The 18,409-nt window shown below is 36.3% G+C and overlaps 1 protein-coding gene across 2 annotated transcripts in view; it reads left to right on the top strand.

The window, feature by feature from the left end:
• Nucleotides 1-18,409, top strand: part of LOC145662958 (trypsin-1-like) — a 117,685-nt gene that overhangs the window by 19,857 nt on the left and 79,419 nt on the right. The window contains exon 1 of one of the 2 annotated variants that reach the window (XM_081729020.1): nt 15,131-15,662. The exons of the other annotated variant lie outside the window; for it this stretch is intronic. Within the exon in view, the coding sequence (XP_081585146.1) occupies nt 15,224-15,662 (439 nt within the window). The 5' untranslated portion in view covers nt 15,131-15,223. Of the gene's footprint in view, nt 1-15,130; nt 15,663-18,409 lie in introns of those variants that run through there. 2 annotated transcript variants of the gene reach the window in all.

The raw sequence follows: 18,409 nt of genomic DNA, 5'->3' as shown, positions 1-18,409 counted from the left end.
ATCATTTTAACACACGAAGAATTGAAAGATATTAACCCCAGTGATTTGAAAGACAAACTGAAAGTGTTATCCACTATAATTAAGCCTGTGAAAGTTCACAAAAATAATAATAATAATAATAATAATAATAATAATAATAATAATAATAATAATAATAATAATAATAATAATAATAATTTAGGAACATGACTTTGCTCCCAATGTTAGTATTGCACGTAGAATTTTGTTAATCTTGCCTGTAACAGTGGCAAGTGGAGAAAGAAGTTTTTGGAAACTTAAGTTTATTAGAAACTATCTACACTCTTCTATGTCTGAAACACGCTTGAGTGGTCTAGTGACGATATCAATAGAACACAAATTGGCTAAAACATTGGACTACGTGATGTGATAAAGGAATTTGCTCATATCAAAGCAAGAAAAGTTTCTTTCAATTAAGGTATGTTAAATTTATGTATGTCTATTGTGTTTTAGTACATTATAAGGCTTAAGCTAATCACTTACATTTACCATAATTATCTGATTTACTGTATTATCTTCTTGCTCCATACTCTGTTGAAAACGCCTTTTGATATAAAATAAGCCTAAAAATTAAAATTCTTAGTCATGATTAAAGTATATTTTTAAAATTTTATTTCTGTATGCGCTGCTCTATATTACAAATATACAGCGAAATCGAGCATACTGAATATTGTGTCAGTATAGAGTCGTTTAAATATTACGTGAACATTCCAGAAAGGTAGTTCTTTTTTTTTTTTTGTTTGTTTGTTTGTTTGTTTACTTTTCCATTTTATACATGTTTTTAAATGACACTTGAACGTTATCTGTCAAAATAAGGTTTGCGGATTAAAGGGGCGGCATGTGAAAGCACCGCCCAAGTCGGCAAAATTGCTAGCGCCGGCCCTGAGTAGAGAAGCTGTGCCTTCTGATTGTTGTCTCCAGAACAGACCATAGATGTTCTATGGGGTTCATATCTGGGGATTGGGGAGGTGTGCGAAGCTGTTTCAAGGTATTATAGAGTAGCCACAATCGAGTATTTTCCGCTGTATGTTTGGAGTCGTTGTCTTGCTGAACAATAAATTGTTTTCAAGAACCATCTTCTGCGCACTAGTATGGAGATTTTCCTTTAATATGTTAATATACACTTTGTGGATCATCACTCCATCGATAAGGTGGAGACGACCCACTCCTGAGGCACTCATACAACCCCAGACGAGCACGGACCCTCCTCCGTGTCTTACTTTAGGGACGAGATTTTGAGGATTCATCTCTGTATTCACCTTGCGCCATACCATACGCCTCCCATTGGACTCGATAAATTAAATTTACTTTCGTCCGAAAATATGACCCTATTCCAGAAAGAAGCCTGATCCCTTATATTTATACTCTTTTTCAAACTTTAGTCTCTTTATACGATTTGTCTTGTTCACCCAGAACATTTTCCTGGCTATCCGACCATGATACCTTGCAAATATTCCGCACTGTACTGGCTGATACTTTAACACCGCGTGTTTCCAGATCCGTTGCCAATTGCACAGCACTATTTTTTGGAACCTTTTTTCTTTCCCTAATAATGTAACATTTATCTTGTTCACTCAACACTCTTGGTCTTCCAGTTTTTTTTTTTTTTTTTTTTCGCACAGTGATAGAAACATTATACATCGCAATTATTGTTTGTACTGTTGAACGAGGCCTGTCTGCAAGGTTTGCTATCTTTCTCAAAGACTTACCCTTCTTATGCAATTTAATAATTACTTTTCTTGTCTCCTCATTTGTTTCTGTTCGGTTGCTTCCCACTTTGACAGCCCACCGTGCAGTTTTTTCACTTCTATTCACAACTAAACTCATTCTGTTACTCGTCATGCTATACAGAGGTGTATACCCAGGTGAATACTAGTGAACCCCAGTTGTGGTATCTTTGTTTCGTATTCGTACGTCAGGTGTACGATCACATTTTGCGTCTACTCTATACACTTTCTACGGAATTTATTTACTTTCTGACCATTAAATTTGTCTTTGTGGTTCTTTATTGATATATTCATAAAGCTTAGTTTTCATTATTCATATTGTGTGTGTTATTACACTTCTTAAATTTTCTGTTTCTTTTTCGCAGGCATTCTCGTTTCAATAGCATAGGTGTACGAACACTTTCTGCGCTCACTGTATGTACAGTAAATACAAATTTATAATTTTTGACTTTACGAAGTGTACAATGTAATTGTTCAATAATTAACATAAGCAGGCATTCATTAATTTATATTAATATAATAATTAATAAAACTAATAAGCGGGTGATTGATGACTCAGTGGTAGAGTTTTCATCTATGGTATTCTAACCCAGGACATGTGGGTTTTCGATGGCTAATTTTGTGTTAGAAAATTTTCCCGGTGGAAGGCCTACCTTTCTTATATTTGTTCCATCATCACTCATTAACGAATTTAGTTTATCAAAACTCTATAGCCATATATTCATTCTGTCCGTCAGTGAAACAAACAGTCTCAAGAACTATCTGATGGATTACCAATCAATTTTGGCCATGATGTACAGAGTCAATAGTTAAGAATCGAGTTCCCTGATAAATGTAATATTCAAACCGGAAGCGGTACAAATCAACCATTTCCGGTTTTAACGTTAATCATTATATAGTAAATATGGTAATAGATAGCGAGAAGCGGTTTCCAGTAATCGACATATATATAACATTCATGTAGATAGAATGTTACCCAATTTGTGCATCTGCTGAAAATAATGAGCTTAGGTATTTAGAGAGCATTTTCCGCTTTAGAAAATGTGTGCTTGGTAAAGAATGTAGAGAATTAGCTGAGTCAGGCATGTAGCTAGAATATGGTAATAGGAAGGGGGGGGGGGTCTGTCACGAAATACTGTGGTTATTTACCAGGGGCTCAATCATTCTAAACTATTCTATTGGCAACATATATTGGTTCGTTTAGCCAAGATTTCTAATGGGGGGATGATATGAAATACTGTGGTTACACACCAGAGGCTCGATCAATCTAAATATTTTACTGACAACATACCCATATTGATTGGTTAGGACAATAAAATGAGGATATATTAGTAAGTATTTTAATAAGAAGCTATGAAGAAATCTCGAGTAAAAGAATATAAAAAAGTATTGAAAAAGATATAGTTTTCCGAGGTCATTCGAACGGTGTCGAGAATTTTGCGTCTGGGAAATTTGCGCCCTACCTCAAGAACAGGGAAAATTGCGCCTGCGATGTACCTCCACCGGGAAGTTGAGCCCTGCGAAATAAAAGAACCTATTGGAGCTTACGCATTTGCTCGGAGGGGCTGACATTACAGAATAAACAATCCTCCCCCCACAACCATGCCATTTGTGATTTATTTTCATTGTAGCTATATAAGGGGAGAATAAACTTCAATATAAGCCAAAAGAACACAACGGATCAACGCAATCACTGTTTCTTCCAGAGATGATTTTGGGGGAACACTGGCCTCCCCAGAGCTCTCAGAGTGCCCCCTCGGAGGAGACCAAAATAATACGTCTATAATATAATAATAAATAGAATAGTACCAGCAGTGACCCCCCTCCGGAATACTAAGTGTGCACCCCGGAATTTTTTTTTTCTGAAAGAACGACTGAACGCAATTGTGTGTTTGAATTCCAGCAAGTAAACACACTGTACATATTTTTCTTGATAATATTACTGAACTGATTTTACATTCACTTTACATTTTCTTTTCTATATTTTGTGTCCTGAAAAGCCAAACAACTCGCAAGGATTGTGAACAGAGATATCTGGGTAGAGCCAAACAGCCTTTTGTAGATTAAATTATACTCTTTGATTATATTAATAATTATATATCAGTCATTTATACTTTTTTGTAAATTTTGTAGTATAATGAAAAATTGTATTTGTATGGATTGCCCTTTAGTGAACTAAAATTGTATTTTTTTCATTTGTTCGGAATATTATAACGGATGGAGTAACTCACTGAGACGATGATAGGCAAGCCTAGTTCAAGTGTGAGTGGAAGTTACTTTACACAATACAAAAATAAGTTGAATTGTAGGGCGCTAACATCCCAGTGCAAATATATAGCCGGCGCATTTTCCCCTCTTTTTGGGGTAGGGCGCAAACATCCCAGTGCAAATATATTGCGAGCGCATTTTTTCCTATTTTTGTGGTAGGGCGCAAATTTCCTGGGCGCAAAATTCTCTCATTCAAGGAAAATATAATGTCCGTGAAGTTGACAAGCCACTTATGTCAGACTCCATTTCGACTTTAAACGTCGCTAGTGCTACGTTAGTGTTCGATAGTGACGCAAATTGTTAGTACTTCACAGATAACGTGTGCTTTTTAAATAATGGATATAGGTCTTCTAACTGCATGCCAACACGCACACTTCTAAGAATCATCTCAAAAATGAGGTTAACCGTTAGAGCAAGTAAGTGCTCATTAGTGCCATTAACATTAATGCCTCCATCGTACGGCCCTTTGAGTAATGATAATAGCACGCTCTTTGCTAGTCTCAATGCGTCCCTATATTCTCGCGAACATTCTGAAGTGCCCAAGTTAGTTACTTTTCTTTCTTTTTTCTTTTTTTTTTTTTTGCAACTATTGTTTATCTGTTATTGTTTATTGCTAGTCTGCAGAGTAGTCCTTACATTAATATGCCATTGTCCTTGATAATCATTGCGTATTTACAAGCAGTTTGTTATTACTGTTAGAAGATATCAAAAAACAACAGATAAAATCTACTACTTAACGGTTCACATTTTTCTTTTACAGTACATAAACGATTAATAATAATAATAATAATAATAATAATAATAATAATAATAATAATAATAATAATAATAATAATAATAATAATAATACTATTCCAGCATAAAAGTTATCAATTGCATCCCACTGGCAACAAGCGACGCATATTTTAACTTCACAAAAATTAGTTTCTCACGATTTTCTGGAAAACTACGTATGATGATATCTTCATTATGTCAAGTTGTTTATCTCAGTCTGATATATGTCTTACCTCTGGACAATATCACAGTAAAACAAAAATTAAATATGAGAAGTACATCGTACTTTTGGACTACATCTCATTAACCATGGGAAGATTGAGTAGTGTATACTTTAGGATGTAAGTTTCAGCTTAACTTGCATCATACATTCTTAGGATTACAAAAAGGAAATTTGTTCGTTTGCGTTTGAACAAAATTCTTAGGATTACAAAAAGAAATAATATTTTTTCCGAATTCCGGAATTTTTCCGAAATCCGGATTTTTTCCGAAATCCGGAATTTTTCTAAATTCCGGATTTTTTCCGAATTCCGGATTTTTTCCGAATTCCGGATTTTTTCTAAATTCCGGATTTTTTCCGAATTCCGGAATTTTTCCGAAATCCGGCATTTTTCCGAAATCCGGAATTTTTCCGAATTCCGGATTTTTTCCGAATTCCGGAATTTTTCCGAAATCCGGAATTTTTCTAAATTCCGGAATTTTTCCGAAATCCGGAATTTTTCTAAATTCCGGAATTTTTCTAAATTCCGGATTTTTCCGAAATCCGGATTTTTTCCGAAATCCGGAATTTTTCGGAATTCCGGAATTTTCCGATTTTACTTTCCGGATTCCGGAAAGTAAAAATTCCGGAATTGGCCATCCCTAAACGAAACCAGCAAAAACTAACCTAAGATAAAAGCGTGGATACAGAACTCGGCAGAATATATCGCCTCATTCTATAACGGTCTTTGTAAAATTTGCAGATCCCAATTCAACGTAAATAATTCAATAAGTAATTATAACTGCAGTGCCGACCATAGAAAATTAAAACGCAAATTTTGCATTACGTTCACCTAAACCCGTACGAAATGAGGCCCATTAAGTAAACTAGCGGCATGAATCGTATTACTATTTGCTTGGGTGGAATACTAAAATCCTGGAAAATTTTTGTATTATTTCGTACACTTCAGAAAATGCAAATATGCATTTAATTTCACAAATTCATCATATGAATACACAGAAGAATATAGGCTATCGTATAATAAACATCTTATTAAAATTACTTTTACCTCCGTACCGTTTTTTAAATACTAAAATATTATATAGCTATAATCAGGGCCGTACTAGCCAGGCGGGAAAAGGGAAATTTCCCGTTGGGCCCTGGACGCTGATTTTTTTTTAGTGGGCCCTCCGCCTCGTACCGCAAGTATCGGTATATGAACAAATAGGCAACCGTCACGCACTCCTCGCATACAGGGGCAAGGGAACGAAGGACGATAACACGTCGAGTACCGGCAATACAGTGAGCTAATCCCAGAACAGCGTTGCCAGCCCATGATGTGAAAAGAGAATTTCAGCTGCTTGGACAGACCATTGCAACAACCAAAAGCGATCACTAGTATTCTATTACAAATAAGAGCATTTTTCAAGCGGCTTACCTGGTGTGATTGGAAAGTTTTAAGACAGTTGGCAACACTGCTCAGGAGGAGTAGATATAATCGCCCGTTAGCATGGAAGCGGTGGCTTGGTGTGTCCTTTAGACATGTTGAAACATGCACCGAGATATCTTTATTCAGTACGGCGCGCAGTGGTCGGAAACTGGGAAAAAGCGGTCAAAAATAGATTTTGTCAACTTCTCCGCCTATGAAATCAGTATTGATATTTGATTATAAGTATCCCTCCTGCTTCCAAACCCGGAGTTTCAGGACATAGGAATATTTTCGCTCTCCATAAAATGCACGTAAACATGAACAAATAAAAATGCCGAAAAATCAGTAAAAATGAACCAAACAATGTGATACATTTTAACCATTTATATAATTTCTGAGGTCGATGAAAGCGGTTGAATAGTACTTCGGACTCAAATACTGTGTGTTTAGGGAAGAGTTTTATTTATCATTGTCATATCATTTATATGATAGCTTTGTTAGTGTTACCGAAAAGTTACGTATACGCTGATGTTACTAGCTCTGCAGTCTAAGGTTATCCTTGCTTATCTGCAAAATAAGGTTTATTGAGTTGCAGTTAGTAGTACGAAAGTTGAGCATTGGAAGTAGCTGCAGTCAAGTGCAGCTGAAGGACTCAGCCCCATCTAACTGCAAATGCATGATGAGTAATGCTGTTGTGGTCGCAATCGAGATCCACAATCTGAGACTTACAAAGGGAAAAGGCATATTGTCTTGTACTTAATTTGGATTGCCCTTCGTCCCTGAATCAAAGTTGTACTGAAAAGCGCATACACATTGCAGTGATCAGTCATGTGGAGCTGCTGTATAATACAAGTAGTGCAGTAATATATATTAAGATTGTATACTGAATCGTTTAATCTTACCGAAACAACTAAATTATATTCCAGTAATTATTAGTGTCTCTTCGAAGATTTTGCGAGTGCAAAACCGCGAACTTCAATTTTGTATCATAAGGACAAACACACATTTATTTTACACCGTCTTTATTAGCTGCACTTACAATTAGAGGGAGAGCACGTTGAACCGTAACCGCTTCTTGGATGCATATTAACACCTGTCATAACTTTGTATTGGCTAGCGATGTCCAATTCACATAAGGCGTCAACATGTTATGTTTTCAATTTATAAACTGTACGTATGATTCACGATGGTGGATTTCAAGGTGGCGGCTTTCATTGTTCTGTTTCCTCCCCAATTTCCCCTCACCTTTATTACTCCCCTATATTGTTCCTTTGGTTATATTTTGCAGTATTTGACATTTATGCGAGGGGTGTCCACACTTTTGAACCACCTGTGTATATATAACTGCACGTATTGCAGCAGGGGTTCTTCGAATCACTTTCGCAGTGGTTGCAATAGATTTAGAAAGGACAATTACGTATAGAACGATAGACGTTCGTCGACTTCCAATGTTTCGGAATAAACTATTTTTGTCCGCTTTTTCCAAGTTTCCAACCACTTCGCGGCGTAGCAACCAGTTGAGTACGGGTATGTGTGTGTGTGTTGGCGGATTTTTAAGTGTGCAAATTGGATGAAAAATTGGAATAACGCGTTCGTGTGAAATTTTGTTTTAAAACTGGAAAATCTGCTTCGGAGATTTACGAACTCTTAAAAACAGCTTTTGGAGACAAATGTCTGAGCCGGTCTAACGTGTTTATCTGGTTTTACAGATTCAAAGATGGCCACGAGTCAGTAGCAGGGGTGGACTGGCCATAATCAAGTACCGGCCCGATGACCGCTGCGCCCTCTTCACATCAGTGCCTTTGCGCCTTCCTCGGGAGGGACTAAGACCCGTCTTTGCCTCCGGAAGGCGCACAATTTCCTCTCTGAACACATTTAAAAAAAAACAAAGCTACATAATTATTTTATAAATTCGCTAGCCTTTGGCCAACTAGGGCCTCACCCCAGACCCTGGTATTTGCTCGGCCTGCGGCCTCACTCTTTCTGTTTTCGGCATGGGAATGCTATTAATGACATTAGATTTACCCCTAAATATATAGATTTGACTCTAATATTGGTCATTTTGGACGATTTTTACATATCACCCTTACCAACCCCACGCTCCGCCCCAAATCCCAGTATTTGCTCGGCCTGCGGCCTCGCTCTTTCTGTCTTTGGCTTTGGGAATGTCATTATAATGATCTTAGGGAGCCTGAAATTTATAGATTTGACTCTAATATCGGTCATTTTGGATGATTTTTATATATCAACCCTCCCACCCCCACTGCTCCGCCCCCAGATCCCGTCTTTACTCGGCCTATGGCCATTCCCTTTCTGTTTTAGACTTTGGTGGTACCATTAATGATCTCAGCGACTTCGAAATATATCGATTTGACTCTAATCTCAGTCATTTTGGATCATTTTTACATGTCTCTCCCTCCCACTCCCGCCGTTAGGGGCGCTAGTAGCGTTATATACCAAGGCTGTTTTATGTCACACTATAACCTATATGTTTCCAAAATTTCGTTAAAATTATTTTTCTCGTTCTTACGTTATACCATTAAAACCATTCCTACTGTTATAAGAAGTGCTGTCGAAATTGGTTTTTGAAAAAAACGAAAACCGGTTTTTGAAAAAAGTGAAATTTCATAAAACCTAAATGTCGGTTTTGAAAACCGCATTTGCGGTTTCGGTTTTGAAAACCGCATTTGCGGTTTCGGTTTTCAAAACCGCTTTTGCGGTTTCGGTTTTAAAAAACGCATTTGCGGTTTCGGTTTTAAAAAAACGCATTTGTGCTTTCGGTTTTGAAAACCGATTTTGCAGTTTTCGGTTTTCAGAAATCCGGTTTTCTCAAAAACCGCAAATGTCACAAATTCAACAGCACTAGTTATAACCCCCATTTAAGTAGCATTGGGTTCAAGTTTCCACCCCTCCCCCTCTGCAAAGGAAAGAGTTGCGGGTTGCTAACCCAGACAGTGTTGATTACCTGGTACCAAAGAATATTTATGCCAAGTTTGCTCAAAATCGGTTGAACCGTCTAGGAGGAAATGTGGAACATACTCATACATACATACAAACATTCATACAAACATACAATGGCATTTATAATATAGTAGATATACAGTATATACAGTATTATTTTACGTATGTATGCACATTGAAAAAGTATACATATGCAAAATTATATGATGCCCAAATACGTAATGTATATAGAATATACACTTGCAATCAAAACAGCAATTGCCAAAGAAGTTGGAGTTTTTTCTGTCATGATGGACACGACCCTAGATGTCTCCACATATGACCAGTGCTCCATAGTGCTTCGGTATGTTTACAATGGATTTGTTCGGGAAAGAGTTATTGCCCTCAAACATGTGATTTCTACAACAGGAGAAAACCTCTTTCAAACCCTCGAACAGTCTTTGGCTGAAGTAAAAATACCTATCGAAAAATGTGTGACAGACGCCTTTGATGGAGCGTCAAATATGAGCGGACTATATAAAGATGTGACAGCAAAGCTGAAAGAGATCAATCCGAAACACATTGATATATGGCGCCATTAACATGTGTTGAACTTGGTGATAACTGACATCGCTCAAAGTTTGTGTGTTTGCATATCTTTCTTTGGGCTTCTCCAGGAAATTCAGATATTTTTGAAAGAATCTCAGAAACGACTTGAGGTGTACTTGGAACAAAATCCAAGCGTCCGTCTTGAGGCTTGAGGATAACTCGATGAAGAAGTAAAAGCAACACTGCTGTAAAAATATTTGGACACTTTCATTATTGGGCACCCGACTCAAAAGATGTCAGACCAAGAAAATCAAAACTAGTATATGTGGAGCTTGTAGCAGCTTTAAGTGTGATTGGCAACTCGCAAGAATTCAATTCCAAAGTCAGACATGATGCAATGTCTCTCATTCAAAAGTTGTGCTCCTTTGAGACTATCATTGTGGCTATGATGTTTTTATTGATTTTTCAGCATACCATATTTTATCAGACTACTTGCAAACGAAAAACTTAGACCATGTCCAAGCATGATATCCTCAACTCAAAATAAGTTGAAAGAAGCTAGGGACCAGTTTGACAAAGTCTACAAAGCAGCAGAACACTTTGCAACAGAAATGTCAAATAGTATTGAAGGACTCGTTACAGATGTTCCTAGTCTAGAACAAGTTACTATAGAAACAGAATGTAAGATGTAGAAAAAAGAAAGAAAATGGCAGGGGAATCAGCTTCTCATGAAGTAATTGAAGACAGTAAATACAGATTTGAAGTAACCGTTTTCAACTGTGTTCTAGAACAAATTTCTAACAGCATGCAGGAACGATTTGCTAAAAATTAAAGCTTATACTTAGATTTAGAGTGTTTTGATCCTAAGAAGTTCAAGAGTTTAAGTCTGGCTTCGTTGTCACTGAAAAGAATCACTGAATTAATTCCTGATTGTGAAGAGGGAAAACTTAAAGATGAGCTTCTTTCGTTTTCATCAATATGGGAAGAGTTTTCAAAATCCCCTTATGAGAAAAGAATCAAGAAGCTATTGAGGTTCGTACGATTGAAGAGGATAAGTTTTCTGAAGATTTCATGGAGGATGAGGAGGAATATTTGGGGCCAACTGACGATATTGTGGATTTAAGGTCTATAAAATGTGATGGAGTGAAGTGCAATTCTTGCTTTAAGTGCGTCTTCGATGTGATTCTGCAGTACAATATGTACTCAATACTCTACACAGAATTATTCAAAGTTTATAAGTATATCCTTACATTACCGGGCAACACAAGTGTCCTGTGAGCGAGCATTTTCAAAGCTCAGATACATAAAAACAACTCCGTTCAAGACTTTACAGATGAACATCTGGAATCATTGTTCTCAGTGTGCGAATTAGATAAAGCTCCTTCAAGCATAAAGCAGTGACTTTACTTTCATTTTCCAGTTTTGTTTTTAAATTTTTCTTTTCTTTTCTTTTCTTTTTTTCTTTCTTTTTTTTTTTTGCTTGGTAGGTATATAATTCTAAATTTACTTTTGTTAATTTGTAGTAAATGTTTCATGTATACTTTTTATCAACGGTTTTACAAATAGATGAAAAATAAGTTAATGTTATGATGAACATAGCTTTAAAAGGACAAAAGTATGGAAAATAACATAAGCCCCAAACTTAACTCAAATCTTCAGTTATAATTAGGCTGTTAACAAATGTAGCCGAAGAATTTAAACAACTGCTGTGATTTTTGTAGCCTCAGTTAAAGTGTGCAGATTTATATAGGCCTAATATATTTAGTACTCAAAGTCTCTTTGTTTATGAAAATATTGAATTTGTATAATTCTATCGTGATTAACTGCAATAGCTACTAAATCTTTTATTGTTTTTTGTGTACTACCAGGGGAAGACCCCAGCTCTTCCTTTTATTAAGAGGGGGTATTCCACATAAGCGAAAGCCTCGAATGGACGGCGCCCTCCCAGAGTATGTGACCGCGCCCTTTTTACATAGCCAGTCCACCCCTGGTCAGTAGAGGATGACCCCCGGTCTGGCCGGCCTTCAACAAAAACATTGCGAAAGTTGGCGATTTAGTGCGCTCGAGCCGCAGACTTACAATTAGGGAGATGCCTGAAGACCTGAATTTAAGTTTCTATGCAGCTTAGTCAATTTTAATTGATGATTTCAACATGCGTCGAGTGTCCGCGAAATTCATTCCAAGAGTGTTGTCACACGAGTAGAAACAACACAGATTTGAAGTATTCCAAGAACTGTTTAATCGAGCCGAAATGGACTCTTGAATAGGGTAATAACAGGTGATGAATCATGGGTTTATGGGTATGACCCAGAAACAAAGGCTCTCAGCGCAAGTGCCCAGATTCACCAATACCAAAGAAAGCGCGACAAAGTCGTTCGAATGTGAAGACAATATTGGTGTTTTTTCGATTCTAAGGGTATCGTACATCATGAATTTGCCCCTAGGGGGCAGACAGTCAAGCAGGAATACTACAAAAGTGTCCTTCAGCGTCTGCGCGAAAATGTGCGGCGGAAAAGGCCTGCCCTCTGGAAAGAAAAGAATTTGATTCTCCACCACGACAATGCACCAGCGCATTGTGCATTCTCGATCCAGGAATTTTTGGTCAAATTCAACATTCCTGTGCTTCCGCAAACCCCGTATTCTCCAGGTTTGGCCCCGGCCGACTTCTACCTTTTTCCTAAATTAAAATTGTCATTGAAAGGGAAGAGATTTGGCTCAATTGAGGACATTCAAGCAAATACGGAGAGAGTGCTTCACACCATCACGGAAAATAATTTTCAGGAATGCTTCCAGAAGTGGAAACACCGTTGGAATCGTTGTGTTCATTCAGCAGTGGACTACTTTGAAGGAGATCCATCACAATAGCCTGTGAGTACTGTCGTTTGTAAATTACAAGCCTAGTCTTAAAACTTTCCAATCACACCTCGTATATTAGTTTTGTTAAACGCGACAAAACTACCTTTGATTGTATACAAATCCAATTGGAGAACAGTTAGAAATTTACAACTATTTACAACGTTTCATACTATCGATAATAAATGAAATTGCATGCATTATAAACTATGTGCTTTTAAAATGTTCGAAATGGGTGACAGCATTAATTTCCAGTAATAACTGTAAACTTTTCAAATTTTATTCTGTATATGAGCACACAAATAGCATTTTAATTTCGATTGTTTTGTGGTAAAAAATATTTTGTGAAATGTATTAGATATTCAGAAGCCTGCTTTGAGAATTTCTCAATTTTGGTCGATGGAGGTGAAAAATATGTTAAATGTTTCTTTTCAAAATTCAAATGTAGTTTGGCTACTACACATGTTTTAAATTATAGTAATTACTTAATTTCTTGAATGAAAGTTCTGAATTTAAGACTACTTATTATTAATTTACGTATTGAAAATACACTAATACATACACACTAATCTATACACATACAATTATATATATAATGTGTGTATATGATTGTATGTATGTAGATAGATAAAAATATCACATAACTTGATACGTTTGCACAAAAAAATATCCTGGTGATACAAGTAGTTCATGAAATCATCCCAATAAATTCATTCAAATTAGAAGCATTTCATATGTCAATGGAATTAAAAAGATTACTGGCAGTGATCAGTCTTTGAAAAAGACAAAATTCGTTAGGTTAAGGTCTGATCTCTTCATTTTCAATATTCTCGCGCAAACAACAGCTTGTGGCCTTCTATATCACATCATCATTAACAGATCATATATAATAACTTTCTTTAAGTAATAAGTAAAAGCTTGTTGAGACTCATTGAAACGTTTGAGTTGCGAACGAAGCGAGAAAGATTTTTTTTCTTTAAAAAAAAAAAAAAAAAAAGAAAGCTATTCCTTTGCAATTCTACAACAATATTGATGTAATATGGGCCCAATACTTTTTTTGGGGGGGAAGCGACGTGTCATTTATTCATTTCTAACACGTTTTCTTCTTGCTTGTTCGGCACCTTCCTGCTATCAGCGCCCGGGGCCACGGCATCGCTCCCCACCCCCCCATACTTACGATTCTTCTGTTAATATAGGACAATGGAGAAGTGTTGCATTTGAATTACGTACTTCTGATGCTTCATATATGTATTTGTATATGCACCAGGGGCGCATATATAAGGTTTATGGCACAAGTGCGGCATTGTTATTTTAGGGGAAGATATGAAGTAATGGAGCTTGCGCAGATGATTGTATAGTTGCAAGAGAAAAATGAAGGATTGGGCATTACTTCAAATCAGTCAGTGTCAGGGGCGAAATTACTGCCTTAAAATAAGTTTTAAATCTGCATTTTAAGACTTTTCAGTATACTTGATCCGGGTGGTACTCCCGGACTCCTTTTATTGTCGGGGTCAGTACGTACATGTGAGTGCGCCTCCTAGAAAGTGCTTTCCCTCTGGGCCCCTGGGTTGTAGTACGGCTCTGGCTGTAATGGTCAAAGAAATAAATTATGTAAACATTCACTTCTACGAGAATCAAACGTTTTCAAAGCACACACAAATATTTTTGTAACATTGCGTGGATGTTTTTAGACTTTCACGTGAAGCGAATATCTCAGTTGACCAAAGAAGATTTGTATTTGTTTGATTTAATTCTGTCTATGTTTAAAAAAAAATACAGAGCTTTTTAATCAGAGGTAGAACTTTTTTTAACAAGTCTGCATGTTCATGTTCTTTTGCATTCCTCCAACCTTCTTGAAGTTTTCAGATCGCCACGTTGACAATTTTTTTTTTTTAATGGTTTGGAACTGAATAAATCATTATGAAACACCATGTTATTGGAATTTATGCTTCTGGATGAGATATTAACACTCATGATCCTGTGTACACAAGTGACTAAAATATGACACAACTGCGATACACATATCCTGCTTATTCTAGTAATGATAAATGTGTTTTATCAGATAGTCATGAAGCCACATCTTCAAGACCGTTGAAAATTAATTGATTTGGTTGACATTTATAGCCTTGAAAACTCGTGAAAATATATTTTGAAATAAGAAAGTACAAAGACAGCCAATGGCACAGTTATTGCGTTAAATAATCAGTTATAAATTTTCTTTTTCCTTTAGTTTGTACATCATTACTTGAATAGTAATCAAGTTGACGTAAATTGATATTATATTTTACGTAATTTGACATACACAGTTACATCATAAACAAAATATAAGAATTATGAGGAATACCAGTAGTAATAGATTCTTTGCTTCGCCTTGTAAAAGAAGCTTGGAACTATATAAAGGAAAGATACCCTTTTAATATCTTAGCTGAAGTCAACGGATAAAGTAGAACTCGGGAGTTTTCAGCCATGTTTACGTTAAATATTGGGTTATGCGTACTCTTAGCAACCACAGCTTATGGGTTTTACTCTAAACTCGCTCGCGAACGTATACCAATTCCTGTTAGTGACAACGAGCACCCTCAGCCCGATCCAAGGCCACAGTTGTTGCACTTTCGTGACAAGACACCAATTAGTCTTGAAGATAATGAATATCCTATTCCCGAACCTAGACCTCTATTGGTAACAGTTCCTCAATATGATGAAGATGAGGATAATGAACAGCCTGTGGAAATAGAACCAAGACAATATTTTCAAATGCCGTGGTGGCTTTACTATTACTATAATCCTTTCTATGGTTTTCAGAGACCTACTAATGGTCAGCCTGGTCAAGAAACTTCTCAGCAACAACAATCCGGAGAAGTGCCTCAATATCAGGAACAGCCTGGAGGAACTGATGCAACTTGTTGTAAGTATTACAAAGGATACGTTACACCGAATATAATTAAGTATTTTTCAACTTTCTTATTTCTAATACTTTACGATAACATGTGCGTAAAGAGTATATAGGGCCTATGTCACTGTTAAGCAGGGTTGGCTGGTTTAAACCAACCAAACAAAAAAAAAAAAAAAAAAAAAAAAAGAACGAAAAATGCTTCAAATCATGTGAACCTCATGGTGACGTTTCCACATATCAAACCATCTGCTTTAGTTTTAACTCCTTTTCACCTTTTTAATCAAGGCGTCCCATGTTCAATTCTCGGTCGAAACACAGCCCTTCTTTCAAGTGTAAACCAAATAGCGGTTCGGACGTCACTTTAAACGAAAGTCTTCTTGATAACCTCGGTATTACATAATGTTAAGCCTAAACACACGAAACGGAACCAAATTGTATATTTCAGTTTGCTTGTTGTTTTAGAAAGAAGTTAATGTTGCTTAAATATATTGATAGAAATTGGCAAAATTTATCGACTGCCTACGTAGCCTCCAACATTAGCTTGGATAGGACTTTCAGTTTTAATTTTATTGAATGATATCTACATACTAAATTTGTAATTTAATACCTCAGTTTTAGCTTACTGATTATGATACATTGACCGTAAAACTTTACATACTAAGCAATAACGAGAGTTTCCCGTTATTGCTTTGCATTTAAAGTAATAAGAGGATTTTCCTGGTGGCTAAGACGGGTGTTTTCCGATTTAAAAATTTTACTGACCGGACCACCCACTTTATAGCGAAACGGGACAGTCCTGATTTCCGAATAAACGAATGTGCTATTGGTGTTCGAGTGAAGTGGGTGGAACTTCCATTCTGTTGTTTCAAGCCCAAAAATAGGACAATTTCTCTCGGATGTAAGCCGAGAAGCGGTTTGACTCCGCTTTAAGCTTATGTGACCCCTTCCAGCATAACCTTGTTGCATAGTAACACCAAGGCGAAACAAACTTATTTCTGTCCATATGTAATCTAAATACACAGAACACATTATTTAAACCAAAGAAATCTGGTTTAAACAAAAAACCGGGTTTAAACCAAAGATTTTTTAAAAAAAAAAATGTTTTTTGCCAACCCTACTGTTAAGAAAATGCAAAACGCAATTTGATAGTTAACAAGATTATTTTACTGCATATACGGTACAATCATAAAAAAAAATCTTCCATCAAAATAATAAAAAAAATCAGTTACTATGTTAATACTAGTGGAAGTAGAAGTGTTGCACTGGAAGAATAATGTTTACACATATTTTCTAAGAAAATAGTGAACTGAGACGACAAACGACATCTTCAACATTGCCGCAGTCAATCTCCGGGCCAGCTTAGACGAATGTTTTTAACTAAAGTTGAGATCGTCGCCAATCAGCTTAGCGACGGCAAAAACTATGTACTTAACAATAATCTCGGTCATTTATGACGTCAATCTTCTAGCCACCATGCCGACGGAGGCTGAACTTGAATTTCACGCAATCTGGATTGTCACTATTCAGCTCAGCAACTCCGAAAACTGAAGTTGACACTAATATTGGTCGTTTTCGATTATTTTTGCATGCCAGCCCCTTACCATCCCTAGGGATGTCTTACGCCAACAGTTTTTTTTTTCAGATTGTATGTCACACGTAAGCTAGAATTTCTACTACCTAACTCTGTAAATATAAATACATTTATGCTCTAAAAATGGCAAAATATGACCTAAAAAATGGTGGGCGTCTTTAGAGCTGCAGAGTGGAGCACAGTTATATATACATATACATTTCAGTCAACATTGTAATAGTAAACCAAGGAAATACTAGAAACTCCATTTATATCGAAGATTGTTCCCCTTTTCCCAAGTAAATATTGAAATGACGCTACTGCTTAAAATAACGGAATTTCACACTACTAGAACACTTAAGGGTTTTCACTACAGCGAAATTAAACAACCGCTAATTTTAGAGTTTTTCTGTAATATCTTCAAAACAAATAAAAATATTCGAAAAATAGAAACGTAGTGAACTAGACAATACGATTTTGCATGTGATACCATTATCACAACTCATCTATCTGCTTTCGAATTGCAACTGTAGATATATTAGCACTTTTTGCGGGTTCTGTAAATAGCGGCATAGCAAAAACAGATAGGTGAATTGTGGTAAAGGTATCACATGCAAAATCGTATTTTCTAGTTCAGTATGTTTCTCCTTTTCGAATATTTGTATTATTCGAAATATGTTTATATTTGAACAGACGTTTAAAAAGATGCCAGATAATTAAGGACATGTCATAGAAATCCAAGCTTAACGTATATGCATGTCAAGATCTTTTTAAAACTGAACTTTTTTTACACACCGAGTTTCACCTTCCTAACATCAGGAGTTCGTGAAATACTCTATGTTTGACATATATTTTAAACTATTCTTTTCCTCTTTAAACCCCTCTACTTCCCTTAGGATACGCATTAGAAACTCTAAGTAACCTACAGTGTGTTCGATACAGTTAGTTACAAGTACGGAGAGCTAACGGTGTGGACATGTATACCGGACAAACACACGAATAAAGAAACATTCATTTTTATATATAAGAAATTGCAATGAGTGACATCATACACGTTCTAGCGCCACCGAAGTTCGTTGTTATATCTCATTAATCATACTATGTACTGTCGTCTTGCTACTGTCATAATGAAGATTTTAATGAGGGCAGCAGTTTAAATAAGAGGCATTGTTCTTATAGAGCAGTGGCT

Source organism: Thermobia domestica, chromosome 10 (assembly GCF_964235325.1).
Source record: "Thermobia domestica chromosome 10, izTheDome1.hap1.1, whole genome shotgun sequence".
NCBI lineage: Eukaryota > Metazoa > Arthropoda > Insecta > Zygentoma > Lepismatidae > Thermobia > Thermobia domestica.
This window is presented reverse-complemented; position numbering and strand designations above follow the sequence as displayed.